The following is a 19,886-nucleotide window of genomic DNA, read 5'->3' on the forward strand; positions in this document are numbered from 1 at the left end:
CACACACACACACACACACACACACACACACACACACACACACACACACACACACACACACACACCTCCCAACCTGACCATGAAGAATGATCCCATCTGCCTGTGCACGGTAGCCTACATGTAGACTATAATGGAAGCTTATACACCGCTGATCCTGTATCACTGCTTCCTGCCTTGTGTGACCTCCAAATTACAATTTAATACAAGAGCGCTTTTTCAAACGCTGCCCTTGTCTTTGGGAGAGAGAGAGAGAGAGAGAGAGAGAGAGAGAGAGAGAGAGAGAGAGAGGGCGTGTGCATATGTGTTAAGGAGAGAGAGAGAGAGAAAGAGGGATGGGGGAGTTGATCGGTTGACAACAAGCAGCAGGTGCGTGGCGCATGGCATTGGTAAAATACGCACATTTTACGCACGGCGGTCACCGACGCACATGATCAAATTTACACAAAAAGTCAAGACGTCACACACCTCGCGACGTTTATCTGCAACGTCAAATTATAGAAGTGTCGACCTGACCCCATGACCACCACAACACTATCACACCCACAGTCATTTGTAGAAAATCCCTTCAAATGACTTTATTTGGCATTTTTCAATTCTCCTAACCTCTTTAACCATATGGGAAAAAAGCATAAAAACAATATAAGTGTAACTCCTCTAAAGTGGGTGATGTAAGGGTGATGCTTAGGCGGACGTGTAATTTGTGATTAGTGCAGACACGTTGGTTTTGGCCCTGAGCATTCTTCTCTCCAAACCCCCAGAAGAGGAACAGTGCAAACATGGAGAATGGCCCCCTCATGGTCATATAACTTAGTATAGATTACCAGTCAGTCAAGAGGAATGCTGCAGCCCTGCGTCCTTCCCATTAAAGAAAGTTTAGTCCAAAGGGCCCCGCTCATTCCTGCACTGACAGGCGCGCTGGCGGAGCTATAGGGAAACTGGTGCTCTTTGGGTGCTGCATGAATACACACCAATAGGAAAGTTGTGTTCAGTTAACCGGTGAAATCCGAGAAGAAAACAGGGCAGGGCGAGTATTTCTCACCGCTAGACTCCGGCCTAATAGTCCCCCTCCTTACTCGTGTTCCCTATAGTTCCTCTGACAGCGCCTGCATTAACTCCGACATACGTTGTGTTGTGGCTGGGAATGAAAAGGAACATCAACTGTGACCTCATGACGCACACACACACATATCCAAGTTATAATTTTTTCACAAGAGGATTTCTCTGAGCTTCCCTCCTCTCAAAGACACGTTAAACCCTCTGTGACTTTAAATCTGAGATCCATAAAAAAATTTAAAAAACTATAATCTTCTTTATGTTGTTGACGTTCATGCAAATCTCGTTTGAGCGACGCGCTCGCGACGGACAAACGCAAAACAACTCGAGAGGGCGAAAAAACAGCAAAACATGCGAGTCTCCATTGTTGCCCGCACTCGTCTCACATTCTCGTTTACTCTCATGAAAGTATCACACACACAGATTACTCCTCGCTAAGTTCCTTTGTCTTGTGATCCATATTTGAGTTGACAGATCACGAACACGAGCTCCCCCACTGTTAATGACCCCAGCCAGCAACAGATAGACTCACACTTCCAGCACTTTTTTCGCCACTCTGGCCTACATATGTTAACACCAGGGACAATTATGTACCTGTTTTGCAAGCCTCTCATTTACATGCTCTGATGCGAAATCGTTATGATATGTAATTAATATTCACTCTAGGTGTGTCTCTGGTATCATGTGCATCATGTGCAACCCGTGCCATTTTTCTTTAAAGCATTACTTTGCGTATTAATGGGGATTCACTATGAGGAGCAAGCATAACGGACCCATGCAAAGCGAATTCAAAACACTGCATCTGACATTTTTTAACACAGTTATTTCAAACACAAGCCGCTTTTATTTCTTCTCCCTCTCAACTAAGTTAAGTTTATATCTGTGTGTTTACACGATGTTTCCAGAGCCGCGGGTTTAATGAACGTAACGTTGCGCAAATGAAGCCCATTCATCGCTTGCTTTGTATTCATGAGTCTCTATCTGTGGCTCCATCTCGCAGATATAAGCCCTAATCCTCGTGTCCTCCTTTGCCGATAAAAAAAAATGCTCTTCAGTTTACGATTAATTTAATCTCAATCATAGCCGGGACTTGTCGCAGCCAATAAAACTTGTGGAGTGCGTAAAATGGAGAGGCGGGGTGGGGGTGTGTGATAAGGGTCTGCTGCTGCGGCGGCGGTGCCATGGCCCCTCGGTGCTCTTGATAGGGCCTATCTGTCTCCGGCAGGCCGATTTAAGACCCGGAATGGGTTTAAAATATGATACAGATTTACTTCATCTGCAATCGACTGCCACTCCGTCCCCTCCGAGGAACCGCGTCTGGCACACGGGGCAATCACAGGCCAGACTGCCGTCGTTTGTGCTTCACCCGATGGTGGAGGGAGCTACACCAAAATATACTATCAGACCAGGGGCGTCCCGCTCTGTCTTCGAGACCCCCTTGAAAACTCATCTCTTCCGAGCACACGTCCACCCCAAACACCCTGACGCGCCTCACCAGCACTTACTGGGCACTTTTGGTGCACTTCTTCACCTGATCTCCCTCACGTCGTCTTACAGAACAGATTTAACACTTACTCCAATGTCTCACATACAGTACTGGAGCTGTGGTGTGCCCCCCCCCCCCCCCCCCCCTCACTTTGGATACAAGTGTTTGCCAAATGAGTAAATGTAAATGCACAGTGTGCGACGGGAGCTGAGCTTTGCGTCTGACTGCATCTTGGCCTCGGTTATTTCAGGATCACAGGCCTATTGAGTCGTATGGCTGCAGCTTTTGACACACTTGTTTTTGTGTTTTGATTGCTATCCGTCTGGGGGGAGACTTACGCATGCAGATAGCTTATACGCACATTTTCATCCAGAGGAGGCTGGTAACATTTACGCAGGGAAAAAAACATAATCCACTGTCAGAGCTAAAGTGTCCACAACAAATTCTAGTTTATAACAACTTCGACTTTTGTAGATTCAACAGAGAACTTTAAAAAAGAAAACAAAGCATTCACATATAACCACGAACTAATATTTAGTTTTCCCTCGCCCTTGCGCATTATTTAACTACCCTGCCGTGTGATTAAAAAATCAATAGAATCTAATTTTCTATGCGCATTTGTTTCCTGGTCTCTGTTCCAAATGCCCACATCCAACCAGGCTGTGCACACAAGCTCACAGACTTTGCACAAAATTGCCAAACACAAAATATCCAAACAACTTGTTCTCTCCTGTCGCCACAGCATCACCCTGAAGGACCATGTGAGAAAAGCATTTATTTTCAGATGCCTCCTGAAAATCACAGATCAGGGACAAATCGGTCCTGAGGTCGCCGCCGTGGCTCCTCCACCAGCCTCCACTTGCTAAAAGTCCTGCGCTCTCCCTGAGCCAAACAGCAGCGTCTGTCCTACTTTTCTGCAGCTCTCACACAAACTCGACGCTTATATTACACAGTTGCCCACAGTTGATTAAAAGAGCCGTGTTCACAACGGGCACATGCTCGCTTTTTTTAGGAAGCACGAAATCTTTGCGCAAGTGTTTCCACCCAAAAAACGACAGCTCCTGCAACAGTGTCCTGCAGCAAATCTGCCCTAGTCTGCCGCATAATTGGTTGGGGATTTAGATGGAAAAGGGACTGCAGGAGAGAAAGCCTTTTTTTGGAGGGGGAAATGGTTCTCGTCCGCGGAAGAAAAGCTCTTTTCAGCGGGCCACAATGGGAGATTGGGACAGGGGAGGAGTCCCATCGTGATTAGCCCATTTAATGGCGCGTTTACTTAATTTCTGTATTCACTGGCAACGGTAAACAAAAGGGGAAATAGCACTCACATTTTAAAGTGCTGCATGACGTTGACGTTTGGCAAAATCTGTATTGTATACAGGGGCAGACATATAGAGCAATTTTACCTACAGCACATAGGGTTGAACCACGCGCGTAACGATAATAATAATAATAAAAAAAGAAATGCTGTAAAGCAAGGCCTGTAACTTCCTCAGGAAAATAAAAATATATAACATTTAAATTAAAACATAAAACATAAAAAAAATAAAACAATTCACATCAATGTTATAAATAATCTTTTAACTCCCGGAATAAAAGCCAAACTGATTTTTGGACAGCGTCCCGACTACATATATGTCATAAGCCCTGATGAGCATTAAAGCCTCCACAATCCAATAATGACCCGATATGAACATGTGTTCAGCCACTTATCAATGTCCTTGTGCGTAATCGGATGGAGAGACACACATGATGCAGAGGAGATGTAGGAAATTGAATATTGTATTTGATTTAGAAATGTTTGGTACATTAACATAATAACCACGCAGCCAAAGAAACACTGGATATAGGCTGATGTAAATAAGCGCTTGGAGCGACCCTGGGGCTCAGAGAGCAGAGGGGGGGGGGGGGGGCTGGATGTACTAATAAGATATTCCACTTTTCTTTTTTTTGTTTCTTAAATGTGACTTGTAACACCTGGCATTTTTTCAACCCTCCCCCCATTAAAACAAAAAAAGCAACAAAAACGCCTAGAGCACTTGAGTTGTAAGTTTTGACAAATATTTTATGTAGGAACACCAAGTCAAGAAAAGTGAGGGAGGGATAGAAAAGAGGATGAGACGAGGAGGAGAAGGAGGAAGAGGAGGAAGAGGAGATTGAGAGCAATAATTATGTACAAGCATATTTCTACACGTATATTACAGTCCGGGAGAATGATCGCATTATTTGAGATATACATAATTCAATATAAAATTTTGAAAATAAAAATAAAAATCTGATACAGTCATAAACGATTCCGTTCGACATTTTCTTTTTTCTTTTTTTTTTCTTTTGACCATGTTACCCCACACAGGCAGTGACAGAAGTGTATTTTAAAAAAAGGTGCTTACGACTTAAAATGATTGTCTGATGAACACAAACGTAAAAACAGGATTGCATCTGGTCTGCATGGCGGCTGCTTCATCATCATCATCATCATCATCAATCATCATCATCATCATCATCATCATCATGATCATCACAATCATCATCATCACTTGGACTAGAGATGGAGAGAACAAAAAATAAAAAGCGACGAAGACACCAAGACGATGTGTTTTTATTCCCTCTGATCGATGTTCCTGATGGAGAATCTTGCATTCAGGTTGTTGTCCCTGAATACAAAATAAAAAAATAAAAATAGAAGACATCATGCAAGTAGTCTAGTAGTAGTGGTGGTGGTGGTGGTGTGGGGGTATGAAGAGGAGGGGGAGGCGTGGGTCCTTTGAAAGCGCTTTTAATAAAAAAAAAAAAAAAAAACGACGTGCTTTTATCTCTTTTTTATTTTAATATTTATATCAATCGGTCCTTTTTTCATCCGCGATATTTCATAAGTCTTTTTTTCTTCCTCTCAGGTCCATTTTCCCTGTAAATATTTCTCTTTTTGTTTGTTTCTGTGTGTGTTTTTGTTTTTGTTTGTTGTTGTTTTTCTCTCCCCCCCCTCTGCGTATCATACATCGCACTCCGAGTCACTGGATGTGACGGACAGGATGGACGTCCCGGTATCAACTCTCTCTGTCATACTGGAAACGCTGGTGGTGGGACTGGCCGCGGTCGAGGGCGACTCCGCCGAGCTGTGAGGGGTGAGCCCGGCCTCCGAGAGGGACCTCATACCGCCCGGTCCTATTGCTTGGTGCTGGAGCCTGGAGAAGAAAAGAAGCGAGGAGAAAAAAGGGGGAAAAATGAGGAGAAACGGCAATTAGACCTGAGAATGTCCCCCTCTCCCCTCCTCCTCCTGCAAAATAGGGGTTCAAACTCGCCTTTCTTTCCCCCTGCCGGCCCCAGCCATGCATGCATGCCTTTATCAAATAGCTTTCAGGGGACAAAACACAGCACTATTTAGACTACCAAATGTTGGGAGAAATGTAATGAGTTTCTGTGTTTTTTTCTGCAGGAAGTGAGCCCTGGTCTATACGCGCGAGTCAGCAACGTGGGATTTAAAGTACGTGTCATATCACCACAGGGAGAAAAAATAATCTTTAAATCCAACTTGGTGTTTTTGTAAAAGCAGATTTCTACCACAGGAGTCTGCAGCTATTTTTATTTTTATTCAGATTTTAGTTACTATACACCAGCTTTACTTTGATTATCTTTATCCAGCCCTGCTCTGTACTGACCCCCGTGACTCTACACGCGTAAAAACCAAATTATTTTTCTTATTTAATCAAATAAAATCAAAGCTTTTTTGTGGGGTTTTTTTGCACAAATGTCGTGATGCTGTGGCCCAGTTGTGCTCGAGTCTGACGGGAAGAGTGTGTGTGAGTGAGTGACACCGAGATCCAGGTTATGTGCAATCATCCTAAATGTTTATCTCCAATCCACTCACGATAATAACTCCATCACGGCGGGATAAATGTCAGCGTGGAAATATATCTCTTCATTTAGCATCAGAATAGAGTTCATATGGCTTAGTTCTCTGCGAGGTATTTTCTAATCAATTATAGCATTTCATTGGAATGATACCACACTTAATGTTATGAATACAGCCTATGTTTACCAGTGCTGTTTTAATACCATGCTCTTTTTTTGTAATATCAATATCTTTATTATCCTTTCAGATAATCTTTTCCAACAATGCTTGGCGCCATGTGACGTTGAAATGATAAACGCACTGCAGCATATGATAAAAGCAGCTATTATACTCTGTGCATCTTTAATAAATCCATTCATGACTTTGGTAACCAACACAAAAATATTAAAAAATATGTGCAAAATATGACAATTACAACATTACATAAAGGAATAAACCATTTAACTTTTGGCAGGATAGATTTTAAATTAAATCCAGTTCAGTTTGTTTTATACGTTTTATCTGATAAAAAATTACCCACTACGCTTTTTTGACATGATAACAATTAAAATTGTGTTTATAATATAAATGTATAAAGTCCAGTGTTGTTTTTAAACTATATATTTAATATGCTTTCTCATTTATTGCAGTACTTTCACTTTTACGCAAAAGATAAACAAGCTGGATCTAAGCTTAAGCCTGTGCGCAATCGTCCCTTTAGTTTAACAGTAATCTCCATTGTGTTAAAATTATTATTATTATTATATTTAGATTTATTTAAACACTTATTTTGAGTGTAGTACTCGCATTGTTTTCGCTATTCCATGATTTATAATCGGTGTAAAATGCCTGTAAAGTTGAATATAGGCTACGTCCGACGAAAATGTGCTGAAAAGCGCTTCTAAATAACAAAAAGTTTAATATTATTTTAAATATAATCTACTTTCACGTGTTTAAAACAGCACAAAATGATGTTTTCGATGTTTATTCCGATTTGACTTCATAACAAACATGTCGCCGCAGCCTGCTCCCTCCCCCTGCCACAGACTCGTCTTTTTCCTCGACAGCCTTTATATCCGCCAGCGCAGCTACAGCTTAATGAAATATCCTCGTTTGTTGCACTCTTTTTGAATTTAGGACCATTTTCACACAAACTTTGAAACATTCCTCCCGCGTATCGCTGCGTTTGGACGGTGAAGCACAGAAAAAGCACCAACCTGTTTTTGGCTGCCGCGGCTCTGTCTCGTTGCCTCCGGTTTTTAAACCAGTTTCCGACCTGTGTGGGAGTGAGTCCAGTGGCTTGAGCCAGTTCCCTTTTCTTGCTGGGGTTTGGGTAGGGGTCCTGAAGGTACCACTCCCTCAGCAGGCTCCGTGTCCGCTCTTTGAAACAGTGCGTCTTCTGCTCGCCGTCCCAGATGGTCCGAGGCAGCGGAAACTTCTTCCGCACCCGGTACTTATCGACCGGTCCGAGGGGACGACCGCGCAGCTTCTCGGCCTCCTGATAGTGTGCTTCCAGCCACATGGCCTGCAGTTTGCCGTGCGAGTCCTTGGTGAACTTGTGGTTCTCCAGGATGTGGTAGAGGTCTCTGAAATTCCCCGTGTGGAACGCCACCACGGCCCGGGCGCGCAGGATGGACTCGTGCTTGTTGATCTGCTCGCACGCTCCCGGAGCCACCGGCAGGGACCAGAGGAAGCGGCCCAGCCGTTCGATGTCCCCGGTCTCCTCCAGCGTCTCGCAGACGCTCGCCACCTGCTCCGGGGAGAAGTTGAGGGTCGGTAGCTGAAACATGGACAAGTCTTCTGGAGACCTGGTGGTGGGAGCGCTGTTCGCCAGGAGCAGAGGGCGATCAGCGAAGTTTGGCAGGAAGAAATGGGAGGGATAAAGCTCTAAAGGGGATCTGAAAACCATGGAAATGACCTGAGAGAGAAAGAAAATTATCGAGAAAAAGGAAAAACCGAAAAAATACGGCAAGTAAAAAAGATTGAATGATTCAATGGCTATCGCCTAATGACACCAGCCTCATAATATCTCCCCCCTAAATCCGCCGTTGAGTGTAGCATTGAAACATTTTGTTTCCCTTTTCTATTGGTCTTCTTGGTGTCGTTGTAGCGTTGTCATGGCAGCCCTGCCAATCACTGTCAAGCGTGCCAATCATTAGCCAGTACGTAGCGCGAGGCTTTCACCACTTGTGCAGCACGCACGGGGGGTTATCAGAGTCTGCGATCTCCACAGCAACCCTCCCACCGCACCGCGCGCATCAGGCACAAGCCAATGCTCGCCTATCTGCTGAATGGAATGAGCAATTAGAGGGTGGAATATTATTGCGATCTTAACGAGGCTCGTTAAAGCTAAAGAAGATATGTAGACTGGAGATGCTTAGCAGAGCCGGGGCGGGAGGGAGGGAGGGAGGGAGGCAGAGGGAGCTTTAAATGGGTGACAAATGGACAACCAGTGACTGCAACACGGGAATACACGTTGTGAATAGAAGCGGGTCAATCTGAATTATTTTTGCATAGTTTTCATCTTTTTCAGTGCATTATTTTTTTTGGTTTTTGGCGAAAGGTCTCGTGCGTTTGTTTGTTATTATCACTTTTCCATTTTCTTACTTTCTCAAAGATGACACAATGACACAGTCCTATAATCGTTTGGCTTTTTCTCGGATCGGCCGTTGATTCCCAAAATGCATGTGCGTAATTTTATTCCACGGTGTGATTATGCCTTGGCTCGGGCTCGCCGGTGTGTGTGGTCACTCTGTGCTGGGTGGGTGCTGGTCCCGGTGTAGGCTGCAGTGTGATGCCGCTCCCCCTCCTGCTGTCCCCGGCCTCGCCTCCGGGACGCTGGGCGCAGCCCTGGCCCCCTGCCCGCTGCCACCTCTCCAAACCAACAAAATGCATTGTTCCAAATGAATATCGATGCGCAGCGTTGTGCTGATTAAACAAAGATCATGGCGTTTAAGTTCGAAAGCTAATTTGCCAACGGCATCGCCCTCCTAATGCCACCAGTTTATCGGGGTCTTTTGATAGTTCAGCCCTCTAATTAATACCATTGTGTTGGAATTGCAATCAAATGGCAACATGAAAGCTTCTTGGGGACATAAAAGCAGTTCTCATGTATTTGATCTGCTGGTAAGGACATGATCATTGTCCACATCCAGTCACAGGACTCGGCTTATAGCGGTAGCCACGGCGGTGTGATTTTCATGTTTATGGCTAAAACGGCTTCATATTTAGACAGGGCTTATAGGGTGTTAAAATAGTGTGAGTTCACTCTAACACGAACAGTGCTCACATTGTGAAAGGGCCGTGTACAAGGCGTAGCATCTAGACTCCGCTTAATCCGCCCTCAATAAAGCTGACATAATGATCCTAAGCCGCCTTTCTACAAAATCATTCAGGAATTCAAAACTTTTCCTTCCCTCTCTCAGATTTGCACATTCTCCGGGGGCGGCCAGATACACCAGCGACTCCAAGCTTGGAGCGACAGTGAGTAGACCGGCCTGTCGTGCATGTATCGCTCCACCTGTTTATGTTCTCAATTTAACCTTATCTCACAGTAATAAACAACTGTAGGTGAGAGCGCGCAATTACGCACATTTCCTCTCCTGTGCAAAAGCGGGCACTTTATTTAGCCATGCATGTGCGTGCGTAAAGGCGCGTTGCGCAAGTGTCTGTGTCTGCAGGTGTGTGTGATACAGAGCAGGGGTGGCGATGATCTTGTTGCAGGGTCAGGCGCTGGGTTTGTGCGCGTCTTTTGGGATTGTGTGCGCGCATGGGTTTGTGAGAGGGTGTGAGGGGGTAGGGTGGTATATGGGATCAATCCTGCCCACCGCGCCGCTGCACGGACCTCAGGAGAACTAATTCCAAGTGGCACTTGAATTGGTCCCGTTGGAAAGCTCCGTGGACTGGAAGTAAAGGCTGGTATTTTCATGCTGGTGTTAAAACTAACCCCCACCACCTCCACTACCATCACCACCACCCTCTTTCTGTGTCTCTCTCTTACACACGGGCGCGCACATGCATGCATGCAAGCAAGCACGACCCCAACATTAAGTTAAAAGTGCAGGCTTACAGCAGCATTACCCCGAATATGCAAAGCCCCCCCACCTCCTACCTCCTACCTTACCTGACTGGGTTCCAATTTAGGTGATCGCCATTCACGCCAAGGCTGCATGCATTATCCAGCATTATGCTTTGGAGGAGCCTTGTTTGGGAGTAGCCCTCGCAGGCAATTCGGAAATCACTCCTAGAGGAAGACGAGAGGTGAAATGTAAAACCTGAATGGGGATTGGGAGAGAAAAGCCACTGGTAATTCACATTCTTTTGCATGGCTTTTGTTTACGTTAAGCATGTAATTAACACCCCCAAACAAGTTTATTCACCTGCCGTAATTGTGTGTTTATCCGAGGACTTGCTGAATGTTCCGAGCAGCGGGGGCCGGCCGCTCTGAATGCACATCGAGCCTTTAGCTTCTTCTCCGTTTACTCACAGCCTTAAAACCTCCAGACACGACAACGCAAACAACATTTTGCTCAGGGAAACCCTGGGAATGTGTTCGTCTGACGGACAGACGCGCCTGACGTCTCTCCTCTGTGACCTGATTTCTGTTAATTGACTGTAAAACACTTAGTCAAACTTTGTTTACAAGAGTTTTACATAAATAAAAGTTATTGTTTGCTGTTCAAGAAATGTTTTTTTTATTCTCAAGCAGCGGCTGCAGCGCGCATTGAATCTCCAAATGTTACCACACTCGTTAATTGGCAATTAGCAAGTTATTTTCATTATCGGTCAGTTCCAATAAGGGGAGCAAATAAACAAAGCTGATGTTACGTCATGTTCGGTGGCGAGAGAGAGAGAGAGGGAGAGAGAGAGAGAGAGAGAGAGAGAAAGAGAGAGAGAGAGGGGGAGAGAGAGAGAGGAGAGGACCGGATGAGAGGAGGAAAGGAAAAAGGTGTTGACTGTAAAAGGTAAGAGGGAAAGAGAAAAGAAGGCACGAAAGAAAGACTCTTGTTTTATTTTCTGCTCCCTCGTTGACCCCGGTTTGGCAGAGGCTGGTCCAGAAAAGGCAGCACACCCCTCCCTGACAAGCACAGGAGAGACTCCTGCGCCTGCTGCTCCATCCTGGATTCAACGCAACAATACGCAGGACGAGACTTTGGAGAGATGATGGGTGCGTATACCAAAACAATCCCACTTCCCATTATTCCCTTTAAACCGCGTGGCTTTGTTTGGAGTATTCTGTGAATGTAAAACGTGCATTCGTGTATTTATTTTTTTTATGTGTGAGAACTTTTAATTGTCATTGGCACCTTTAGAAATCAATTGCATTTTATTTTAATGATGTGGACATTTAGCACTGTGGTTTTTTTTCCTATTTGTATTTTCCCCTTCTTGCCCCTGTTCGTCCCCCTGCAGAGCTGCGAGCGGGGTCCGGACCACGGAGCTGGAGACTGGACCTGGCACCGGTTCACTGCGTTTTCAATCCGTCCAAGATCAGGAGGGAAATCCAACCACTGCTCCTGTAACTTCTGACGCTTCTCCATCAACGACGGTTCCCATGTTGTGCGGTAAACTATCATTTAAAAATTTTTTGGGACACTTATAAATATTCATGAAATGTTAAAGAAAATCCTATTTTTGTCTGAATGACGAGGCGATTCTATTGTCTCTGATTATCGTCTAAAATCAAGTTTATAATTTAGTTGCATTTACCGTTTTTTTTATCCAGCGAGCACCGGGGGAGATGCGTCTCGTTACACATGCAGCTGATGTGTGATGCTGTCGGGACGGGGCGCAAAATCCCCTCAGTCCCACGCTGGCCATACTCCACCCTGCATCTACACTGTAAAAAAAATATCAACCTATACAAGCTGTTAAATGCAGGCCCAGCTCTGAGGTGATAAAATTCATACTTGCTGAAAACGTACCATGAGTTAATTAAACCTGTTTCCACTGTTCCACAAATGAGTCATGGGATTATTGAGGGTGGTGCAATTTTTCTTAATTGTACTGCAGAAATACTAGACAGTTTGTTTTGCTTGGTAATTCTACAACACGGGTCTCTGTAGAAATCCTGCAAAATGCGTAAAATTCGTGGAACCACCATGATGGCACAGCTTCTGCCACGTTTGGCTAAAATGTGACACAAATGAAAACGGAAGCCTGTAGATTTTATTTTTACAGTGCACTCTCTCTGCCCTTAGATAAAGCCATTATCCTGCTGCTGGGCTCCTGTTATTTTATTTTTTACCCTTTCTAAAACCCGTTCCAGGCTAAAATTACGCACGTCAATCTACATATGGTTTACTTGATTAAATGACCCGCAAGCGCCAGAAGAATTACTCCGGTGACGGCTCTTTAAAGCTGTGAACAGTTGCCAACTTATTCTCGCAGTCACATGTGCAATGTGTCACCCGGACCTGCAAGATGCACACGCTTGTGCAAACACTGCAGTGGCGGCGATTGAGAGGAAACAAGTAGAGAAAAATGCGCATTTTCTGTTGAGAGTGTTGTGATAATGATCTGTAAATGTGGCGCCAACTTTAACAGCGAAGCAAAGTTTTTAACCTCTCTCTCTCTCGCTCTCTCCCTCCCTCTCTCTCCCTCTCTCCTTTCTTTTATTGTTTTTATTGTGTGGTCTCATTAGGGGGACTTCCTGGCAGGGCTGGGAGCTTGTATCGGAGCTGTCCAATCAGTGTATTTACACGGGTTGTTAGCGACAGTTAATGAGGGCTCCTCCCCGGGCCGGTAGAGAAAGGCGCCTCAACATTAAGATTTACCTTGTGTCAACTCGTTACTTCTAATGAACCTCCGCGTAAAAAAGCCTCCTCGCACTCAATGGAGCCGTGCGCCCGGATCCTGTGTGTGTGAGACCCTGGAAGAGTGGAGCTGCAAGCCGGCGTCCTTTCGTCCCCCCCACCCCTCACTTCTTTTTTTCTTCCGCTCACTCAGGGAGAGTCGCCTTTTCTCTGCAGGTCCGGGCTCCATGATGCATGCATGCAATGCCTCTGCATCCGCGTGCATGTGTGAGTGTGGACGTGTGTGTCCAAGGAAGGTGGGTGGTGCGTATAACCTACTCTAAAAAAAAACCAAAGGCATCATTTTGACTTAATGATGGCACAATAAGAAGTGATTATGATGCACTGTACAAACTGTATTCCTGCAGCACTCACAAGTCAGATGAATGGAGGGATGGATGGATGAATGGATGGATGGATGGATGGATGGATGGATGGATGGACAAACTCAGCAAGATGTAAAGACATAAGAGCAAAAATAATGTGTTGAATACAACATTTTTCAAATATTATAGTAAAAATGTGATGAGAGGACGGAGGAGCAGGAGGGCTGGTGTGTGTTTGCGTGTCAGTATCACAAACCTGGTACGTCTTCTACTGTTTGGTGAATTAGGCTTGACATGTCAGCTTATTGCCTCTGCAGAAGTAAGTTCACTTAATCACCCCCCCTCCCTCACCCCCTCTTCTTCCTCCCCCACATCCCCCAGCAGAGCACGGAGGATAGGCCGCGGCAGCTCGGGCTCTGGCCCCTCCGTCCACCCCCTCATCTGGCCCCCAGTGAGGCTTGTTGAGCCGCATCAGCAACACATCAGTGCCCCTCAATTCAGGTACAAACTGGAGGAGTTTGGCGGATCCCTGAAGTGGACTCCCCTCTTACTCCTCTAACCCACAGAGACACCACTTAAAAATCAATTAGGCTCGTCTCGTCTCTCCCGCCCTGCCGGTCAACGTCTCAGGAACAGGTGGCTTCCACCAATTTGGGGAGAGATTAAAAAGTAGGCTACATTCCAGCGAGATTCATTATTTCATTTTATCCTGAATCCAGGTCTGAATGAGGGGATGTGCCCTCATGCACTTCATGGCCCCTCTGAGTCTGTAGGGTACATCTCTATGTGCTGACATCATTCACATATTTGTGGCAGGCCTTCTCACAATGTAGGCCGGCACAATGTAGGCCGGAGCTTCTTATTCTCAGCTCCAATATATGATTTTTCTCCTTAGCCGACAGGGTATTTTATTTTGAAGTGTGGTGTGCATCTGTTACATAATATATTTGCAGATGTCAGCTGCATTTCTTGTAAGAAATCTCCATCCAGCAGCAGTCAGCAGGTGATTAAGTGGCCAACACAAGATTATATATTCATGGTTGTTGGTGCTTTGTCACCTGCTGATGATAGAGACAGAAATAAACAGTTTGGTTTGTTTCTAAAAAGTGATCTTTATTCCTCATAGAGACTCTTCAGCTCCATATCAAAAACATATTTTCTCTTGTCGTCTGTTTCACCATGATTTTAACCGCAGACAGTCTCCTGCTTCTTCGTGTTAAAGAGCTGCAGCAGTCGACACGGAGCAGCAGCAGGAGCAGGAGCAGCAGCAGCAGCAGCAGCAGCAGGAGCAGGAGCAGCGCTGGAGGAGGCTGTGTGTTGTGTGTTCACTCTTCCAGGTAGATGGCTTGATTTGGAGACAGAGACCATAAATATAATGGGATGCATATCAGATGCGTGGCCCCGAGCTTTACAAACGATGCTCACCTTCCAATCCCCTGTGACTTCCTCTGAAGAGCAAAACAACATCTTCTCCTCTTACTCAGATCAGCTACAGTTTTTTTACCAGCATCCAATCTTTGAATATCAGTCATGCACCTGAATGTGTGGGGGCCTAAAGGTGCACTGACTCAATAGAGGGGTGACCAAAGTTTCATCAGCACAAATAGAAATGCTCTCGTAAAATTGGACAGTTTGGGGCTCGACTGTCAAGGCTGATTAAGTAGCCCGGCTCTCAGATGCAGATAGAGGCTGTGGAGATGGCCCTTTAGCCCGGTGTCACAGGAGCTGACAAGCCATAATTACTCTGGCTGACACATCGCTCTCCAAGCTTACTAATGTGAGAGCTGTGGATATGTACGGCAGACGGCGTGCATACAGTCCCGACTGCTCAGCTCTTCAGCCACGCAGTCCCTTCCTCCCAGGGATCAGATGCTCGGCTGACCTTTTCCATTTTCACATTTCAGTGGTGATACACACTCTTATTTAAAAGTTAGTGGAGATCATAAGGATCTGTTTGGATTAAAAAAGAAACTACAACATGCTATATCAGTAGTGGAAACAAACTATTTACTCAAGTAGTAGTTGTATTAGTATTTTTTATTTATGCTTCTTCTACTGCATTGCATTTAAAGGAAGAATATTCTACTTTTCCTCGCTGCTACTTTGCAGATTAATATATTTTAAATATATAATTACAGGCTGAACTATTCAGCAGCATGTGTAGTTGAAGATTAATTTTACCTAAATAACACCAAACGTATAAAGTACTGTACAACCAAACACACTGAAAGAGGCCACTATATATTAAGTGCTTTTACTTTTTATTACACATTGTATGTAGTGCTTCTCCAGTGTGGAAAAACTGCTTTTACTTCATTTAAGTGTTTCATTAGGATAAAATTAATTAGTTAACATTAGAGATATGATGAGAGTAAAGTAGGCTGCTAGTGAAACATTTCTGTGAGTATTTACTTAATTACTGTACTTTTTACTTTATACTTTTCTATTAGATTAGAGGTTCTGTTTTTTTATAAAACATATGTTTAACAAATGAATTATGCATCTTGATAAATTCAAATACCCAACATCTTATAGAGTAAAGATATCCCACTTTCAACTGATAAAACATAGAATGTCAGTGTATCAGTAATAACTTTCCAACTATAATGACCCTCTCTGAAATTAAGGAGAGTAGTCCAGTTACTTTTGATAAGTATCTAAGTAAACTTTGCTGATAGTATTTTTGTTCTTTCAATAATTAATTAAAAGTAGTAACTCCTCTCACAACACGCACAACTTCTGTCTTCCTCAGCGAGCAAATGTTTTTTTATCAAAGCTTTATATTTTGTAATCGACTGATGTGAGTGATCTATAGATCTACTCATTGCGCGTGCGTGTTTGCGGATGTTTGTGTGAGTGTGTGTGAAGGTTACAGGGTCACAGACGATCCTGTCATTGTCTCACATTTTGTTTGTCGCCGTGTTTGCGTGACACGCAACGAACAATCCAACGTCTCTCTCTCTCTCTCTCTCTCACTCACTCACTCACTCTTGAATCTTGAATCTTGAACTCTGTGTGTATGTGTGTGTGTTTGTGTGTGTGGTGTGTGAAGGGGTGTTTGTCTGTCTGTCTGTCTGTCTGTCTGTCTGTCTGTCTCTCTCTCTCTCTCTCTCTCTCTCTCTCTCTCTCTCTCTCTCTCTCTCTCTCTTTCTCTCTCTCTCTCTCTCTCTCTCTCTCTCTCACTCACTCATTCACTAGCTCAGTGTGTATGTGGTGGGTGTGGTGTGTATGTGTGTGTTTATCTCTCTCTCTCTCTCTCTCTCTCTCTCTCTCTCTCTCTCTCTCTCACACACTAGCTCAGTGTGTATGTGTGTGTGTGGTGTGTATGTTTGTGGTGTGTGTATGTCTCTCTCTCTCTCTCTCTCTCTCTCTCTCTCTCTCTCTCTCTCTCTCTCCTCCTTGACTGCAGATCTTGACATTACTTCACTCGATTGCCCGTTTACCCCCAAGTCAAGTCTGAGACAGTCATGAAGTGTAAAGGAGGTGGGCCATGTCATGTCCGCTCAGTGTGCATGGGACTGTTGCTGCGCTCGGCTGTGATCATTGTTCAGGAGAACAATTCCACACAGAGGGCCGAGCAGGCAGGAAGGCAGCAGCTCCACAACACAGAAAAGTGGAAGAACAGCAGCAAACAGGGGCCAGTTATTCACCCGCTGCTCCATAGGTTCATCATGGAGGTGTCTGGGTCGTCATTATAATTGTTTAACCTACTTTAACATTTACTTTGCTGAAGATATTTCGTCCAACTAATCTCACTGTGCCACCTCCACACCACTTCAAGGACATGAATGTTTTATCTGCACATCAAGAGGCTTCGTTCTCTTGAAACCGCTGTGGAAGTTAATTCAAATGACCACAAGAACCCGTGAGAAGTCCCACAGCATCATTTAACATGAAGCTATGAGATGACTGAGAAGTTATCGAGAAATATTAAGGCTTTTAGAATATAGGCACAATGGAAAAGGCCCTCATGTAGCCTCTATGTTGCTTAATCAGTTTATATTGGCTTTGTGGTGGTGTTATTTTCATAGGCCTCCTAAAAATATTCCCTTTGGCTTGTTTAGCCGTTAGCATATAGCCCTGAGCCAAAAAGAGAGGAAATGTAAATTCCTTTTTATTGTGCATGTGGTGTACGATCATAAACATACAGGCGACATTGGTTTTTGCATAAATGGCTTTTCTTTTTTCATATTAGTGTGATTTTGGAGAACAGGCTACTGGTTCTGCAGCTAGTTATTATAGCTAAGGTGCTGATGAAAAACTCTGCATCCACTGGGTCATTTGGCAAAAACAAATACGCTAAGTTTAAAAAAAGCATCAATTACTCGTCTAATTGTTTTTCTCCTTCAGAGAAAGTATATAAATCTGCAGTGTAGCTATACGCAGGGTGGTTGCTATGGGCAACAAATTGATGGCGCAATTGTGGCGTATGGCTCGTGCCTGTTCCTGAAATCTCAGGTGTGAGCGTGTATCGAGCTCGTGACCGCGTGGCTCCGCCCCAGCAGCCAATCAGAGGCGAGGAGCGGAACTAATCGACCAATAACTGGATATTAACTCGCAGGATAATAACGGAGGGATGCGGCGGCGGAGGAGCCGGTTACTCACGGGTGAGCTGCGGCCGTCCAATCTGATTTGTGTCACGCATCTCCCGTTTAGCTCGCCCGATCAATAGCGGACGTCTGGGAGAGCAGGGTGTGGGGGGGGGGGGGGAGGCAGGGGAGGTGAGGAGGGAGGGAAGAAGGCCGAGATGCACAGACTTAAGGACACGAGAAGGAAACAAGGTGCAACAGGTCAACAGCAGTTTGAACCAGCAGGTCCGCACAAACTCAAGTGGGTGTGCGTGTGTGTGTGCCTGTAGTCCCCCTGTTAACCTATATTTTCAGGTATATTCATTAACATTTGTACATGCTGGATGTAGTAATTCTGCATCGTCATCATTAGTATTAGTATTAGTAGTAGTAGCAGTAGTATTAGTATTATTTATTTGTATAAGTCTATTTATAAGCAGTTTATAAACACAATGCATGGTTTATAGCTCATTATAATGTAGGCGTAAGTATATTAATCTTTATTAATATATTTATCATATCATTTCTGATTCATAAACTATTTACGAAAAAAATATATATCCCTCATATAGGAAAAATTGTAAATGTTGACAAATATCTTTTCAATTTAAATATTTTTACTATGGAAACTTGTAAAATAGATTTTTAATGTTCTTATATCTGCTTAAATTATTAATGCATATTTATATATATAATTAAAATATATATATGTATATAAGAACGATATGTATGCGGTATTATTATTATTATTATAATTATTATTATTTAAAGCTTCATTCAAAATCATGAATTCCTGCCCCGTCCCTCATCAGGGTTTAACTTTTGAAGTTCATCCTCTTCATCAGCTTTTTCTTTTTTCTTTTAAATAATCATGCGGATACTTGTTTCACCAACATGTGGAAATATTTCATTTGAAGTCTAAAGTGTCCCCAGGAGGAAAGTTTCTCTTATTTCTATAATGAGCACTCAAAGCGGTCATTTAAATGTGAAGCTTATAAACAGTCAAACGTGTCCGCCAGTGTTTTTTAATCCTAAATACTTGTGAATGAGTATTTCACAGAGTATTTCCGGAGCATCCCAGTATCTTCAGAGGTGCAAGTGTTTGTCCTCCACTCGGTGCTGATGCAGGATCAGTAGTTTGTATCGAGTTAGATCCGCTCACCACGCACAGCCACTGCCTGCCACTGAAACCATAATGTTTTCATACGCATGCGGCTCATACAAACCAGCATGTAACCTGCCATCCACACACACACACACACTGCAGCATGCACACACACACACACATATAGGTTTTTTGCAATAGCGTGAATAAATCAAACTGCATTGATTAAACACACCTCACACACTCGCCCTGCTTTGGGGCACACTGATGATTCTTCACTTTCTATCTTCGGCGGATGCTCATTCATTATTCAGCCTCGGCTCTGTATTAGCGCTGGATGGCAGATGTCAGAGCGTGATGGAGATGTTTGTGTTGGGCTGATTTGAGAAGCCATTATCCCGCCCGCTTATCAAACATTCATGTGCGGCAGCTGTAGTTGTGGATCCGTCTCCTGTGGCCGCTTCATTTCTCCATCTTAAGCAACCGCGACCTTTCCACTCACTTAACCTGTTATCTTTCCACATTGGAGACACGGCTCAACCACGTCAGAGGAACACACACGTATTTATTTCAAATATAGGTCAATAGCCTATATCTATTGAATCATTTTTAAATTTAGAATAGAACAGAACAGAATAGTGACAGTCACTGTAAACTCATTATAGGGTTACAAATTAAAAAGTGACCTTTCCATCCAGTTCACCTGTTTTCTTTTCACATTTGAGAGA

At 44.0% G+C, this 19,886-nt stretch overlaps 1 protein-coding gene and 2 long non-coding RNA genes across 4 annotated transcripts; 1 reads left to right on the forward strand and 2 right to left on the reverse strand.

Annotated features, from left to right (window-relative positions):
* Positions 1 to 40: 40 nt before the first annotated feature.
* Positions 41 to 19,599, reverse strand: LOC117775356. The gene is made up of 3 exons (XR_004616253.1): positions 19,306 to 19,599; positions 13,823 to 13,827; positions 41 to 65 (listed from the first exon to the last, which is right to left on the reverse strand). It is a non-coding gene; the product is annotated as an uncharacterized LOC117775356 (long non-coding RNA).
* On the reverse strand, positions 4,584 to 8,401 carry six3a (SIX homeobox 3a). The gene is made up of 2 exons (XM_034608432.1): positions 7,583 to 8,401; positions 4,584 to 5,718 (listed from the first exon to the last, which is right to left on the reverse strand). Exons 1-2 carry the CDS (start codon positions 8,272 to 8,274, stop codon positions 5,526 to 5,528), a joined length of 885 nt encoding a protein of 294 aa, XP_034464323.1. The 5' UTR covers positions 8,275 to 8,401; the 3' UTR covers positions 4,584 to 5,525.
* LOC117775355 lies at positions 9,869 to 13,451 on the forward strand. 2 transcript variants are annotated; one of them, XR_004616252.1, is made up of 3 exons: positions 9,869 to 11,532; positions 11,778 to 11,929; positions 12,091 to 13,451. It is a non-coding gene; the product is annotated as an uncharacterized LOC117775355 (long non-coding RNA). The 2 variants fall into 2 exon arrangements; XR_004616251.1 differs by having other exon boundaries at positions 11,778 to 13,451.
* Positions 19,600 to 19,886: the final 287 nt, after the last annotated feature.

The sequence above is a fragment of the Hippoglossus hippoglossus genome, chromosome 15 (assembly GCF_009819705.1).
Source record: "Hippoglossus hippoglossus isolate fHipHip1 chromosome 15, fHipHip1.pri, whole genome shotgun sequence".
In the NCBI taxonomy this organism is placed as follows: Eukaryota; Metazoa; Chordata; class Actinopteri; order Pleuronectiformes; family Pleuronectidae; genus Hippoglossus; species Hippoglossus hippoglossus.

Bases quoted from the DNA above. Each gene is read 5' to 3' on its own strand.
- six3a (XM_034608432.1), bottom strand. From the start codon at position 8,274: ATGGTTTTCAGATCCCCTTTAGAGCTTTATCCCTCCCATTTCTTCCTG. The intron at 5,719-7,582 runs GTTGGTGCTTTT...TTTCTTCTCCAG, and splicing joins GCCGCGGCAGCCAAAAACAG to GCTCCAGCACCAAGCAATAG.